The sequence below is a fragment of the Pocillopora verrucosa genome, chromosome 2, assembly GCF_036669915.1.
Source record: "Pocillopora verrucosa isolate sample1 chromosome 2, ASM3666991v2, whole genome shotgun sequence".
NCBI classification, from domain to species: Eukaryota; Metazoa; Cnidaria; class Anthozoa; order Scleractinia; family Pocilloporidae; genus Pocillopora; species Pocillopora verrucosa.
This window is the reverse complement of record NC_089313.1, coordinates 17,972,964-17,987,882: the sequence shown is the minus strand read 5'-3', so window position 1 is coordinate 17,987,882 and position 14,919 is coordinate 17,972,964. Positions and strand designations below refer to the sequence as shown.

Below are 14,919 nucleotides of genomic sequence, written 5' to 3'. Positions count from 1 at the left end.
GAGGTATAGAATCAAAAAAACAAATATATATCTCCCCCAAAAATAGAACCATTAAAATTACAAGAAAGAAAAGGAATTAAAGACAAGTTCAGTCAGGATTTGAACCTTGACTGGGCCTACTTCGGGGTACAATTTTTTACCCACTCAGCTGTGGGGAACTTATTTTATGTATAACAAAAGACCAACTTTAAACACTAGTCTAAAATCAGACATTACTGTCCAAAATCAACTGTACAAACAATAGTCTCTAAAATTGGATACTAGTGTCTAAAATAGACTATTCACACTAGTGTCTAAAATCCCAAATCCGTCAGTAACATCCAAAATCTGCCATTAGAGCCCAAAGTCCAAATTGGCTACAAGTGTTCAAAATCCAAAATTGGCCACTAGCATCCAAAATTTAAAATCAGTCACCAGTGTCCAAAATCCAAAATCAGTCACTGGTGTGCAAAATCAACCACTAGAGTCAAAAATCCAAAATTGGCCACAGCTGTCAAAAATCCAAAATTGGCCACTAAAGACCAAAATCCTCAAATCAAACACGAGGGTCCATTATCAAAAATTGGCCACTAATGTCCAAATTCCCAAATTGGACACTAATATTCAAAATTCCAAATCGGCCACTGGTGTCCAAAATTGAAAATTGGACATGTGTCTAAATTCTTATTGGACACTGATGTCCAAAAATGGACTCTATTGTCCTAAAATAAAAAATCTGACTCTAAAATCCAAAGTATGGCATTAGTGTCCAAATTCCAACACCAGTGTCTACAATTATACAGTAGTGACTAAAATAGAATGTTTGGGCAATAGTGTTGAAGACTGGACTCTATGGTCCAAAATCAAACCCTAGTGTCTAAAATCAGAAACTAGTGTCCAAGATTGACTGTTTAGACAATAGTCTCTAAGATCTACCACTAGTGTCCACCATAGGACACCAACTAAAAATGGACTGTTCAAACAATAGTGTGTAAAATCAGACACTAGTTTCTAAAATCTGAAACTAGAGTTTAAAATCGGGCATAATTTCTTGACTCAACTGTTCAAACACTAGTGTCTACATCAGACATTAGTGTCTAAATTTGGGATTTAGTGTCTAAAATCTAACACTAGTGTTTAAAACCAACTGTTCAGACACTAGTGAATAAAATCAAACACTAGCATCAATAATCAGACACTAGTGTCTAAAATTAGACACCAGTGTATTAAATCAGAAACTAGGAAGTTGTGCCAAGCACCACCTTGCATATTTACTTGCTTGCTTGTTTTTCTTGGCATTTAGGTTCAAATTGCTGCAAAGAAGATTGTTGCTCTTGGAGATTATATTTCTGAGCAGGGACAGACACATAAATTTTTCAGAATTGTCAAGCTGTTTTTTTTTTCCCCAGGTATAGGAATGTAGGCTAAAAAACGCTGCAGGATATTATGCTAAGCACTCCCTAACCATGCAATCTTTTGTTTTTTGTGTTCACAAACTGTGAATAAACAAAGAACAGAGAAATCTACACTGTTTAGTTATATCAAAATGTTTGGAATGCTACAGCAACTTTACATGGTTAGGTCCAAACAACCTACCAAAACATTTCACAGCAGAATCTATTGGGTTTGTTGACCACTCATCCTTACTAATTACCACTACTGTACATCTTACCCAACTTACATTCCACTCTAAAAATGTGTCTCCAGCCAAAATGTGTCAAATTTTATTGAGTTTTTCACCAATTGATAACAATGCTCACTCTCAACCTCTAAAACCTCACTGGCTGCAGGATATTTTAAAACATTAGAGGGGATTTGTCATTCACTAAGCCAAGAGTATATCCACACCTAAAGTTGCATTCAGTAAAGTTGTGCTTTTTTTTGTCAACTCATGATATCATAGGTGTTATGAATTCTGTATATTTGTCTGTGGTTCTTCATCAAACTTTTTCTTGACCTCCTCTGGAATCTGCACCTGTTTTAGATCCTGCATGGATGGTTCTGGTTCATCTGCTATTAAAACTTGAATCACATTTCCACATGACTTCTTTACTTCTTCATCTACTTCCCAATTGAATAACTCCTTAAGAATAACATAAATGTTAAACTTCCTCATCATCTCTCTGCCATGTTTTGTAGAACATAACTGAAAAAAAAATCAACAAAATACACGAAAAAGTGATTTCTAGTGATTTTGAAGTAAATAAAGCAAACAAACCTTATAAAAACACACTGAGCACTGCAACATACCTTTAGATACAGGAAAGGGTGTAAATAAGAGACCAACTTTAACCTTTTAACTCCCAGATCAAATTTCTAATTTCTCCTTACAGTCAACCATAAAATTCTTATAATTTCAGTTCAGAGAATTTAGTATTGGATCAACTGATTATTCCCAAATTGATATGTTTCTTTATTCTCATCACTTATCTGGTTGATATTGTATTGATATTGTAAGGAGAAATTCTGTCTTGGTCACTCATGGGAGTTAAAGGGTTAAGAAGTAAAATTTATTGTTTTGTGATACTGAAATCAAAATAATTATTTAGTATTTTAACCGTTTAAAAAGCTCTAAGCTCATGGTTTTTTAAATTCACCATTTGGAAAAAAATCAGAAACTAGTTGCCAGAAATAACATTTTGGTTTACTCTAGCCAGCAATTGCACTTGAAGGCATGCATGAGGAACATGGCAAGACCAAACACATGCAAAAACAAAGGCACAAGCAAAGACAAAGCACAAATATGACTTTGATTAAATGTTTAACTCACTTTAACTTTATATCAAATTTGAGAATGCAAATGTTAAGCTTGCCTCTTGGTGACTATCACTGAAAATTTAGGTGCCAACATTTTTTCAAACCACCATGGCCACTAAAATTGGTTTCAGCTTTGAGTGCCACATTACCTTTGTTATTAACCATAAAAAAGTACATACACTGACAGACCTGAAGTAAGGCTTCCAATAACATGTTCCTGATGTCTGGATCACTTTCTCTCTCTTTGTTATCATCCATGTACTGGAGATCAGGGGGTAGTTTCTCCATCTCATCTTCAGGAAATTCTTCCGGTCCTGTCAGTGGTAGCAGCAGGTGTGGTAGGATGTCCACAGCATCACTTAATAACCACTGATGGCTTCCTGGGAACAATATACAATCAACACAGGACCAATCAATATCATTAACAACTCTCTACCATCAATCGTTGGAGATTCCAAGAAAACAGAGAACTTTTACCTTTCTGCTCCCAAGATCTCATTAGTAAGTCTCCTTACAGTCTGATGTTATTTTTGAGAATTTGGTACTTGATCAAATACTAATTCCCCTAATCTATATTTTTCTTTATTTTCATAACCTGTCTGTTTGATATTGTATCAACACTGTAAGGAGAAATTCTATCTTGGTCACTCATGATAATGAATGGGTCAAGCACTGATCTTCAAACATTTAAGTTTGGTAAGGAGAGGGAAAGATAAATCAGAATCAATTATGATAGGTGTATGATAGACTTCCTGGCTTTGAATGGTTGTCCTTTTCTCTCTTAAAAATGCTTCATTTATTTAGGGCAGAATAACAAGGAAACGTTATTGAAGTTAAAACTCACTTGACTCAAAGCAGCAATTCTTTAGTACAGCCACAATTCCTCTTCTTTTTACAAGTGAGGCACTGTAGGTTGTGAATGGAAGAAGGCGTTGAATAACACAGCAATCCCTGTCCAAAATATAGTCTCGTGATTCTTGTAATTGCGTTAAATTCGAAAGAAAAGTGGCGAGATAGTTCAGTTCAGCGCGGGGATTATACTTCTCTACGCACAACACTTCTACAATTTTGTATAAACTACATTCCTCAGACGTGTTCGTAACCTTGAGAACTTCACGACATCCAGTTTCTGTTCTTGTTACATTGGACAAAATCATGGCCACTTTGTCGGCGTGCTCACTAGTTTGTTTAAGAGCATAGCTCAAAAAGGGCTCAATGATGTTGAATTTGAGGAGTTTGTCCGAGATGGCGAGTTCTGCAGACAAATTCACGATCGTAGAGTATGCATCTCTGGAAATGTTGGAGTTCAAGTCTCTCGTCAGTTCCAAAATACATCTCAAGTATTCTTCGTTTTGGTTCAGGAAGTGCTTTCCACTATCAGAACCAGAAAGTCCCAAAATATAATCAAGAGCCAACGATTTCACGTCTCCTCGAGCATTAAGCGAGAGAAAAGGCAATAGTTCTTTTACAGCTTTTTGGTCAATCTGATCCACCATGTTGGACTACCGTGGGGATCTGGGAAAACGATAAGTATTCTAGTTCCAGGTCTTCTCAGTACTTCGCGCGAGTTTTTGCTTGGTTTGCTTGGAGAGTTTTTTTGGGATAGATTCTTCTCGTTCGTGTGAACAGCATTGATCGATTCCTTTATTGTCCTTATAGTGTTGATGCACGGTTTATTTTTTCTTTTATTTGGAATAGCGTGTTAGAAATAATTTTCACGTGAGGAATTAGCGTAGATGAAATTAGGAGTGGGAACAGACCGAGAGATTTCGTGACTTTCTGGCAAATAAGGTCGGTGGATTTTAGGGTAAACATTACTTTATTTGCATATTTTATGATTGAATAATTGCTGCCTTATTCTAGTTGACGCCTTTGATTTCCCCCTAATCACAGCCATCGTGAAATCATCAGCACCTCTGGCTGTTCTGCAGGTGCAAGGTTTTGTAATCTCTGGAACTTAAACAGGTTTGGATCGAAGCGTGTAATTCCAAGGTAACATGTTTAAATCCAAGAAGCTCAAGCGCCAAGCAACTATTGTGATCGAGCATAAACTGGCCGAAACCAAAAGACTGGAAGAGGATTCTGATAGGGAGAAAAACTGGAAGCGATGGGGCCCCTATCTGTCAGAGAGGCAATGGGGAACAGTGAGGGAAGATTATTCATTCGATGGAGCTTGGTAAGAGTTCATTCGATTGATGTTAAGATGATATACAAGTAATTATGAGGTTAAGTAAGCGCGGTCTTTATACCTGACAAGAATGTAAGACTGTGAAAACATTTGTTGTTTGTGCTTTGTGTAATTGCGTTACGTAACAAATCTATTTCAACCTGGTTTTTGATATGGAAAGCTTTGCATTCTCATAATCGTGGTGGTAATATTTTTTATTGAATGGAGAGCTTTGTACCCGCGTAATTGTGATGGTAATATTTTTTGTAAACAACCGTAAATTTGCATTGTTTATTTTTAAACAAAATTCTTGGCCGCCGTTCAACAACGATTTAGGGAGAAGGGAAAAATTATTCGTTTGCTTTGTTTCACATTTGTGACGATTGTGACAACCGGTATATTAAAAATACTTTTACTTACGTGTCACTTTCGTTTTTACCTAAATGCTGGCTGACCATCTTTCATGTGCTGGTTGAATGCACCAGCACTGAACCAAAAGAGACAGACAATTCAAAGAACCCTTTTTTGTCTGGGAGTCAGTTCAATTTTTGAGCTTTGTGGATGTTTTCCAGTTAGAACTTATGAAAAATTTATTTTCCTTTAGGGCAAATTTTTCCCTAAAAATATCTGTTGTGTTCCAACCAACACCACTATATTGCCTGTCATCTTTGTTTATTGCTTTGTAATAAAAAATTTTAAGGTATGAAGGAAGTTTGAAACTAATTGGCAAAGTTAAGTTAGTTCATAAAAGGGAAAACAGGTAACAAGCATATTTTTGAGTTTTTGTTTTTGAGCAAAAAAATGTTGTTTTTACAGCTGGGACTACTTTTCTCATGACCATGCACGATCTCGAGTCTATCGCTGGGGTGAAGATGGCCTCCTTGGAATAACTGACAGACAATGTAGACTGTGTTTTGGTTTGGCTCTCTGGAATGAAAGGGATCCTATTCTCAAAGAGAGGCTTTTTGGCTTGACAGGAACTGAAGGTTAGTTGAACACTGGACCTATAATTCATGAATTCAAGGTGTTGCAAAAATTTATTTTGATAATAACTTAAAGCACCCTTAGAGGGATCAGACAGCATCAGTCAATGGCATACAGCTTGGTGTGTCTGCACTTGTACATGTAGCTCAATAATTCAGTGTTAGTATAGGTAATCACATGATTTCAAGTGCAATTTGGAATAAATAAGCATGAGTAAATTTTTTCAAAGACTAAGAAAATTGCACAAGCCAGTAGGGTGAGTGCAATTTGTGGTATTTGAAAAAATTTACAAGTGCTTATCAATTCCAAATTGCTTGAGAAAAATCATGTGATTACACAGTAATAATATACATTAAAAAATATGAGATAGCTTATCATAATTATGCAGAAGCAAAGTGTGCACATCAAGTGCAAAAATAATTTATTCAAACCCTGCAAGTGACATTGTGTGTTTGGTCAAAACAACCATGTATAATCAAAACAATAATATGCAATGATATTTTCACATCTTTAAGGCACAAAAAACTTCAAAGTCCAGCTAAAAAGTTCAAAGTCCAGCCAAAAAGTTCAAGAAACTGTTCAGTCTGGTTTGTTACTTCTTTACACTGAATTGACCATCTTCTGCTTTGAATTGCCTGAAAACTGCATTTATCTTAACCAATCAGAACTGAGAATTTTTTTTCTTGTATCCTATTAAAATGATAATGTACATGAAGAAATTATGTGCTTCTGATTGGCTGAAAATGAATGCATTCTCATGTAACACAAGTGCAAAATTGTCACACAAGTGCAAATAACAAGTAGCATGGGTACACTTTCAAAATTTCATCTGTCATGACTCTCTGTGCTGTTTTTACATGTACAATATTAACAAGTAATAACACAATTTCTCTTGCAATTTGGTGTACAAAAACACTTGTAAATTTCTCAAAGACTATAAATTGCACTTGCTCTACAGGCTCAAGAAATTTTGTTGTCCTTAAAAAATTTACCCATGCTTACAGACACCAAATTACACTCAAAATCACATTATTACCTTTAATGATGTGAATAGGAACAGCACCATTTAAGAATGGTGCTTACTGAAAAGTTTTCTTTTTTGCAAAAAGTGATAACAAGGAAATGTTAAAGGTAGAACACAGAACATATTTAAAACTGCAATCCTTTGGGTTGACTTGCAATCTGCACTGGCTGGCTCTTTGTTTCAAGAAATCTCACAATGACTATCCCCTTCATGATCCAAGATCACAAATCAGATGTAAAAGAAGAAAGCTATCAAAAATGGTGCTTTGGACTGAAAACCTTGTTTCTGGAAGAAATTAAGTTTCCAACACTGTTCAAGACAGAGTTGTACCCTATACATGAGTTAGTCATTTTCCTTAATCAAGCATCTGTTTCCTAAATGTGGCATTTATTTTGGGGTGGCACTCATTAACCCATTGTCTCCCTGAGAGTGACAAGCATTTAATTTCCTCTCACAATATTATCCCTGAATCATGCATTAAAGTCACTAGAATTAAGGAAGTAATCACCAACTAAAAAAGCTCTTGATTGTTAAACAAATTCTCCTCGTCAGCGCCTTAGGAAATGTATAGAGCATAGTATGGAGAGTTAGGTGTAAATTGTTAATATCTTTGCTCTCACATGCTGTGCTTATTTTGGGGCAGGGCATAATAAAGTAAATAAGGTCATATACTGATGGACTGATCTTATGTTATGCATATTTGCCAGGTAACCATGGGGAAGATGTGAAGGAGTGCTATTACTATCTTGACTCCACTCCAACTCATTCCTACATGAAGGCTCTGTATAAATACCCTCAGAATGAATATCCCTATGGCTGGATCGTTCATGAAAATCAAAACAGATCACGGCAAGAACCTGAGTTTGAACTCACTGATACTGGTAAGGGGATGACAATCTGAAACAGTGAAGTAATAATTTGAGGAGTCTTGTTTGCCAATTCCAATGTTTTCAATTGACATTGTCATGCTCCATGGAATTGCCTCTGAATGTTTTATGTCCGCTAATTATTTCAACGATTTGGCTTGTGTTTTTTCATCTTTCACTCAGGCCATATTTGATCAGTACTATGCTCAGATAGACTCTACATGCATTGAAAAGGCTAGAAGCCAAAATACCAGAAAATGAAATAACAGTGGAGACATAAATCCCTCATTCATTGGTATAACATATAATACAATTTCACATTTTACTCATTGCTTGTATTTTTTCCTCACCCCTAAGGGGCTTGGTAAAATACCATGTAACTCACAAAATATCTGTTCATCTTATGTGAAACCATCAAATAAAATGAATGAATCTAATCAAATGAAAATGATACCTCAGTATTGGTAGATGTCACTGGGTGGATCAAAAGGTACCTGCTATATGCTGAAGTATCAGTTGAACCTTACAGGTGCTTTGCTTTCTAATTAAATCACAATCTTGGTTGATTTGCAGTGCTGAACTACATTATTTGGGCTGTTGAAATATTAATCTAAATGTCTTGTCTTCTTATAGGACAGTAGCTTGATCTGATTTGAATATGTCTAAATTTCTTCAAGGTGTATTTAACGAAAGTCGCTACTGGGATATTACTGCAGAATATGCAAAGAACACACCCAATGACATCCTCATCAAAATAACTGTAGCAAACCGAGGTCCAGACACAGCACGAATTCACATTTTACCAACATTGTGGTTCAGGAACACATGGATCTGGGGTTGCAAACATGAAGGATGCACTCGCAAGGCAAATATTAAACAAACTGCTCCCAACACAGTGACATGCTCTCATGAAACCTTGGGAAAGTACACATTTGTTTTTGATGTGAACTCTGAAAGTGAGATTCCAGAATTGCTCTTCACTGAGAATGAAACAAACACAGTGGTATGTTAACCAATTTATTTCAGACTGGGCCGATTGTTACTTAGGTATAAGCTCAATGTTAGAGCAAGGTAGAGGGATTTTCATAAAAATTTAAACCCTAAATGAGTTTCAAATAAGCAAGAACAGAAGACAATCCATTCAGAGGGCACCCCTATGACCTTAAGAAGTGTTCCCTGAATACAGGTTTCCTAACAGGTTGTAACTTAAAAAGGTACAAAAGTTACTAGAGCATTTTAGCACTCTGGAGCAAATTTGGGTCCTTTGAATTGAGGTGTCTCCTGGATTGAAAATCTTGATCAATTAGAAACTCGTATTGGACTTCAAAGGTTTCATGTCAAGAGTAGGGCTATCCTTAAAGTCTACTGAATCACTCTACGTACAATTTCCATGATTTACAACTCCCAGCTTAATTGTGCCCCCTTATTAATTGGATGGATCATTTAAGGAAGTAGGCAGCACTAGCTCTTCTTGGTCAAGTCTTTGATGTTACTTGGCCCATAACTGTGGGAGCTCATTTCCAGTTTCTTGGGCTTGAAGATACAAGAAGTATGTTACTCTTCTGCGATGGAATGCTACTCGATCTCAAGTAACCCCAGCCCCCTCCTTCCCAAACATTTTGTCAGGCTTCTTGGACATCTTGCTAGTACCCATTTACAAATTTAGGTGGAGAAGGATACTGTGAGAATAAAGTGTCTTGCTCAAGAAAATAATACGATGACCTGGCCAAGGTTCACAACCAGACGGCTTGATCCATAGAGCAGTGCGCAATTCACTAAGCCACTGAATTTCACGTGCTTACTGCTAACTATATGCAGTTAAAGAAATCTGTTCTACAAAAACAATTAGAATTTTAAAAGTTTATTAAACAACCAGTGGTGAATAATAAAAATAAGTGTTCGAAATGGATTAACGTGAACCCTTTGATTTTCCATCGTGAATTTTTCAAGTAAATGCGTAAGCACCTCAGGTCTGTTCAGTGCTGTTTGATTTATCAGACAGAATGACTGACTTACTATTTTCATCCTATTTGTAGCGTCTGTTTAATTTAGAAAACTATACAACCTTTACAAAGGATGCCTTTCACCGTTACATCATTAATGGCGAAAAAGATGCAGTAAACGTAAAGAAAAAAGGCACAAAAGTAGCTCCTTATTACGTTCTTGTTGTTCCTGCCGACGAGGAACGTGTCTTAAGGTGCCGCCTGATGGCTGACGACGAGATTGTATCAGATCCATTCGCTGAGAGGAATTTTGGAGCCGTGATACAGAAACGAATCAAAGAAGCAGACGAGTTCTATAATATCGCAATACCTGGTGAGTTTTTTTCTAGGCGGTGGTAAAATAAATTTTGGTTGTGTGTGAAGATAAGCAACTTGCCAATGGGCCGGTTCGGGGCGGGGGTGGGCGTGGGGGGGGGGGGGTGTTTGTGAGAGAATATCTAAAGTAGGTACAAGTCATGATACTGAAATTCTGATCGGAACCTTGAGCAACTCTGATATTCTAGGTGGTTCTTTTTTGGACCATTTTTTTGGAAATCCTCGATTGACAATTATGAAATAATTTGCTATAATTAGTTGGTTGTAATCTTAATGCACAGTAAGCTTAGGAAAGTCCTACTCAGTTTAGCAAACAAAACCCACCTCCATCGTGGTACACACATGCAGGCTTTTCATCCTTACCCTCTGACAAATTGTCATTCATTAGATGGCTTAACTGACGAGGAAACCCAAGTTTCTCGACAGTCGTACGCTGGTCTGCTGTGGAGCAAACAGTTTTACCATTACATAATTCAAGACTGGTTAAAAGGAGACCCGGAGACGCCGGCTCCACCGAGGAACAGACTCAAAGGAAGGAACTCAGAGGCAGAATGGGCCCAGCTATTCAACAGAGATGTTGTTTCCATGCCAGACAAGTGGGAGTATCCATGGGTGAGTCGAACAATTTAAGGTGGCACTATGAGATCATGACACCATCGTTGGAGACCAGAAGATAACTGATCGGGCCAGGTTGATTCAAGACAGGAAGGGAAGGGACAAAGTTACATTAGAATTGGGGGAAAATCGGTGCGACAATTTCGGCTTCACCGTTTCCCGACTCAATTTTTTCCCTACGTTTGAAACACTGCTCTGATCTCAGGAAGTGTCGATGAATGAGGGTGTGCTCCTTCCAAAAATCTGGATGTGGTTGTTAAGAAATCGGTTTCCATGCTTTTATCGTCCTCTTAACATGGTTTTATATTGCGTACGTTGCGTTTTGATTCGCTTACAGGACATAGGTTATGGGCCCTGAGTCAGTCTCTTACAGTGACTCGTAAAAAAAAAAAAACCGACTTCATCAAACTAAGACTATGCGAAACACGTTCCCTTAATCAAACCAAGCCACTTGTTTCCAGATCTTTAAATGTGACTGTTATTAGTGACTAACCGTTTCTTCGAACAACTCTTTTTTTTAAGTATGCCACATGGGACTTAGCATTCCACATGCTGGCGTTCAGCAAAATCGATCCACAGTTTGCCAAAGACCAGTTACTTTTGTTCCTCCGGGAGTGGTACATGGCCCCCAACGGTCAGCTCCCAGCCTATGAGTTTGCCCTGGGGGATGTGAACCCCCCGGTTCATGCACTTGCATGTCTCATGGTCTACAAGATGACGGGCCGTAAAGGAGCAAGGGACGACGAATTTTTAGCTCGATGTTTCCAGAAACTGCTCATAAACTTCACGTGGTAAGAGAACGTTACATTTAACTAGTTGCACTCTTAAAAATCATCGCATGTAGAGAGAAAATTCATTCCGTGCGAAGGGAGCTGCTGCACTTGTCAACTTTGTTTAATAAGTTAAAGTTTACACGGTTTAAGACGAAGAGTGCGGCACTTCTCCTGATAAGAGAATTTTTCCATTCCTTACTTGTTAACAGGTGGGTGAACAGAAAGGATCCCTCAGGAAAGAACATATTTGGTGGTGGTTTCCTTGGACTTGATAACATTGGTGAGCAATCTTGAGTAATGCGAACTCTTGAATGCGTTCCAAGCACGGCTAACTGTCAATCCACTTTGTTAATACTTTCCATTCCTGTAAATGGTAGTATTGAAAATGTATGTCACATCTGCTATTATCACATCATTGGAAGTTAGGAAAATCTTCGCTCTTTCCACCTTGTTATTAATGGATATTAACGTCTTGCAACTTCTTTTTAAGGAATATTTGATCGGTCAAAGGATTTGCCTATTCACGCAAATCTCTTGCAGGTACGGTTGTTTTTCTTTTTGTCATTTCTTTCATTCAGGTCTCCTCCTGTCTTAGTAAGCGAGAATGTCGATGTAAAATGACGCTCTGAAGTCTCTCATATTTGCTTCGCCTAGGAAAAACAATGTTGACGTAAACAGTGGCAATTTAATTTACAGTTGCGTCCTTTTAAACTTTCATGGACGATTCTGGTGACTTTCTGTTTCTTATTCTCACCTTAGGCTGACGGCACCGCGTGGATGGCTTTCTACTGTGTTATAATGTTGAACATCGCTCTGGATCTCTCAATGAAAGACGACACCTATGAAGACATGGCATCTAAGTTTTTCGAGCACTTCACGCAAATTTCAGACGCTATAAATGAAATGTCTGACGGTGTTGGTTTATGGGATCCGGTCGATGGATTTTATTACGATCATCTTACTACCGAGACGTGTTCTTTGCCATTGCGCGTGCGCAGCATGGTCGGCCTCGTTCCTTTGATGGCATGCCTTGTGCTTGATGACGAATACATGGAAAAACTTCCTGGATTTAGAAAACGACTCGAGTGGTTCATGAAGAACCGACCAGACCTTGCTTCTCAGGTTAGTGACCTGCTAGACACTGAGTAGTGAATCAGTGCTCCAGGAAAGAAGAAGAAAACATCGGTGTCCACACACTTGTTCTGTTTTTACTATATGAAAAGAAAGGTAAAATCGAGTAACCTATCGTGATGCCCCTTTTGAGCGAGACTCATTTTTTCGTCCGCGGTCGGAAGAGGACAAAGAAAACCAAAGTGGTGCGAAATTTCGCGTTGTATGTTTTGCAGTGCTCGGCAACTTCAGGGTCTTGAAAACCTTGTCGCACTTTTCTTTTGTAGGTGTCGTACATGGATGGGGATGGCGAGAGCCAATATCACCATTTACTTGCTATACCCACCAAGGATCAGCTGCACCGTGTACTCAGCTACATGTTAGACGAAGATGAATTCCTGTCCCCTTTTGGTATCCGTTCCCTGTCCAAGTTTCACGAGAAGAACCCATTTAAATTAGAACTAAGCGGTGAAGTTTACAGCGTGCAGTATGTGCCAGGAGAATCGGACACATTCATGTTTGGTGGGAACAGCAACTGGCGAGGACCCATCTGGGTTTGTAGTAAGTACTGAGTAAACTTATGCCCAACACCACTCTAGTGAGATTGGTCAAATAGGCTATCGCTCACTTTCAGTAAACTTTTGCATAATTTGGCATGACTTCTAGTCCCTGAAAAGACGGAGCAACATACCTCTCTCCAAGTTAGCGCGATTTATGCGAATCAATGTTTTATTGAACGCAAAAATTAAAACTCAAATAGCACTCAGTCAGGTGGTAGACCACTTCCATTCTACGCACAACTTCTAACGACGTTATTGTGCCGAAGAAGAGAGTGCACTTCTGATTTTCTTCCCTGGTACAAATTTCCTTGTTTTCCAGTGAACTATCTTCTAATTGAGGCTCTGGAACGCTACGACTATTTCTATGGTGACAAATTCATGATTGAATGCCCCACCCGGTCGGGAAACCTGATGCGCTTACGTGACGTAGCCCTTGAGCTCTGTCGACGTGTTGTGTCTCTGTTTTTGCCAAATGAACAAGGACGGCGGCCGTGTCATGGTGACGATGACAGGTACACCTATGATGTGTTTTGGAATAATTTGGTGCTGTTTTACGAGTACTTTCATCCTGAGACGGGACGAGGATGCGGAGCTAGGTAAGTCGTGAAATTAAGGGTACTGTGTTAAGATGCCCAGACTGAGAAGGCTAGTTCTACCCTGGCTCATAAATTTCACGTTCGTTCGTGGAGCTGCCAAACTAGATCATTCTTCCAAGAAAGCTTAGAAGACTGAAGTGGTACAGGTTTGTGCCCTCGTTTGATTTTTTCCTCGCTAAGTAGGACAGAACTCGACAATTATGGCACAAAGGTCGGGAGTATTCACGCCAACTCTGTATCAGTCGACTCTCGTCAAACGTCATGTTAACTTTATTTATGAGTTATCTCTTTGTTGGAAGACAGATTGACTCAAGAAACTGGTTTCCTCCTTATATTTCCCAACTTAAGACTTTTTATATACCACTCCTGTCCATGTTCTGTTGATTGAAACGTTACATTGCGTTCTTCACAGCCATCAAACAGGATGGACGGCTCTGGTTAGTCGATTGTTGGAGAAGCTGGCCAAAAACCGTTAAAGCATGTAACTCACATTTTGCTACGTCGAAAAGAAGCAGAGAATATCTTTTATGTATCTGTTCGTCCGTTTGCCATGAGTTTAAGTAAAGCCCCTTGAGTGGACACTGCACGGATTTAGACTAAGTAGTTTTGATAGGATTTAAACATAACCATACTTTTATCCTACTTAATTTTAACTTCAACTTTAACACACACTTGTCCGACAAGTTGTATCTTTTTACACATCGTAATTTTAAAGCACGTTGTCCAAAAAATTGATTTTTTGCCGGTGAAAGGAGAATTTTCTTCGTAGGTGTACTGTTTGTATAAATTCCGGTATTTTCTAATAAAAATGTAACAGACCAGAATATCTGGCTTGAGAATTTAGAAGACGTTTTAAAATGAAAAATAGAAAAAGAAAATGATGATGACGCGGAGAAAAGAATTTCTTTGTTACGGTTTGCTAGGTTGTCAATTGAAATTCAAGGATAAGAACTAGGCAGAATTTTTTTAATGGTTTTATTCATGTTATAAGGCGTAAAGTATTTAAGTTTTGTTATATAGGTATGGTGCAGTTGAGGCATATTTCTCGAGTCTCTCTTTTTTTTGTAATATTAAAAAACCCTAGCCACAAGAGATGTCATATTTTTAAACGGGCATATGTTTCTATTAAAGAAAAATACATCTTTATTTCAGTTGCCGTGTAGAAATAAA

General features: G+C 38.1%; 2 protein-coding genes across 4 annotated transcripts; one reads left to right on the top strand and one right to left on the bottom strand.

Moving 5' to 3' along the window:
* Window positions 1–1,681: 1,681 nt before the first annotated feature.
* On the bottom strand, window positions 1,682–4,266 carry LOC131790737 (protein HGH1 homolog). Of its 2 annotated transcripts, none has more exons than XM_059108003.2 (3): window positions 3,581–4,265; window positions 2,926–3,116; window positions 1,682–2,125 (listed from the first exon to the last, which is right to left on the bottom strand). In XM_059108003.2, the coding sequence occupies exons 1-3, from the start codon at window positions 4,230–4,232 to the stop codon at window positions 1,886–1,888; spliced, it is 1,083 nt and encodes a 360-aa protein (XP_058963986.1). In that variant the 5' UTR covers window positions 4,233–4,265; the 3' UTR covers window positions 1,682–1,885. The 2 variants fall into 2 exon arrangements, with proteins under 2 accessions (XP_058963986.1, XP_058963987.1); XM_059108004.2 differs by having other exon boundaries at window positions 1,930–2,125; window positions 2,916–3,116; window positions 3,581–4,266.
* Window positions 4,267–4,332: 66 nt separating this feature from the next.
* On the top strand, window positions 4,333–14,895 carry LOC131790735 (uncharacterized). 2 transcript variants are annotated; one of them, XM_059108002.2, is made up of 14 exons: window positions 4,333–4,527; window positions 4,668–4,912; window positions 5,720–5,889; window positions 7,619–7,792; window positions 8,455–8,780; window positions 9,814–10,093; window positions 10,484–10,707; window positions 11,233–11,501; window positions 11,693–11,763; window positions 11,974–12,023; window positions 12,243–12,605; window positions 12,881–13,154; window positions 13,473–13,749; window positions 14,162–14,895. In XM_059108002.2, exons 2-14 carry the CDS (start codon window positions 4,734–4,736, stop codon window positions 14,223–14,225), a joined length of 2,721 nt encoding a protein of 906 aa, XP_058963985.2. In that variant the 5' UTR covers window positions 4,333–4,527; window positions 4,668–4,733; the 3' UTR covers window positions 14,226–14,895. The 2 variants fall into 2 exon arrangements, with proteins under 2 accessions (XP_058963985.2, XP_058963984.2); XM_059108001.2 differs by having other exon boundaries at window positions 4,348–4,527; window positions 4,630–4,912.
* Window positions 14,896–14,919: the final 24 nt, after the last annotated feature.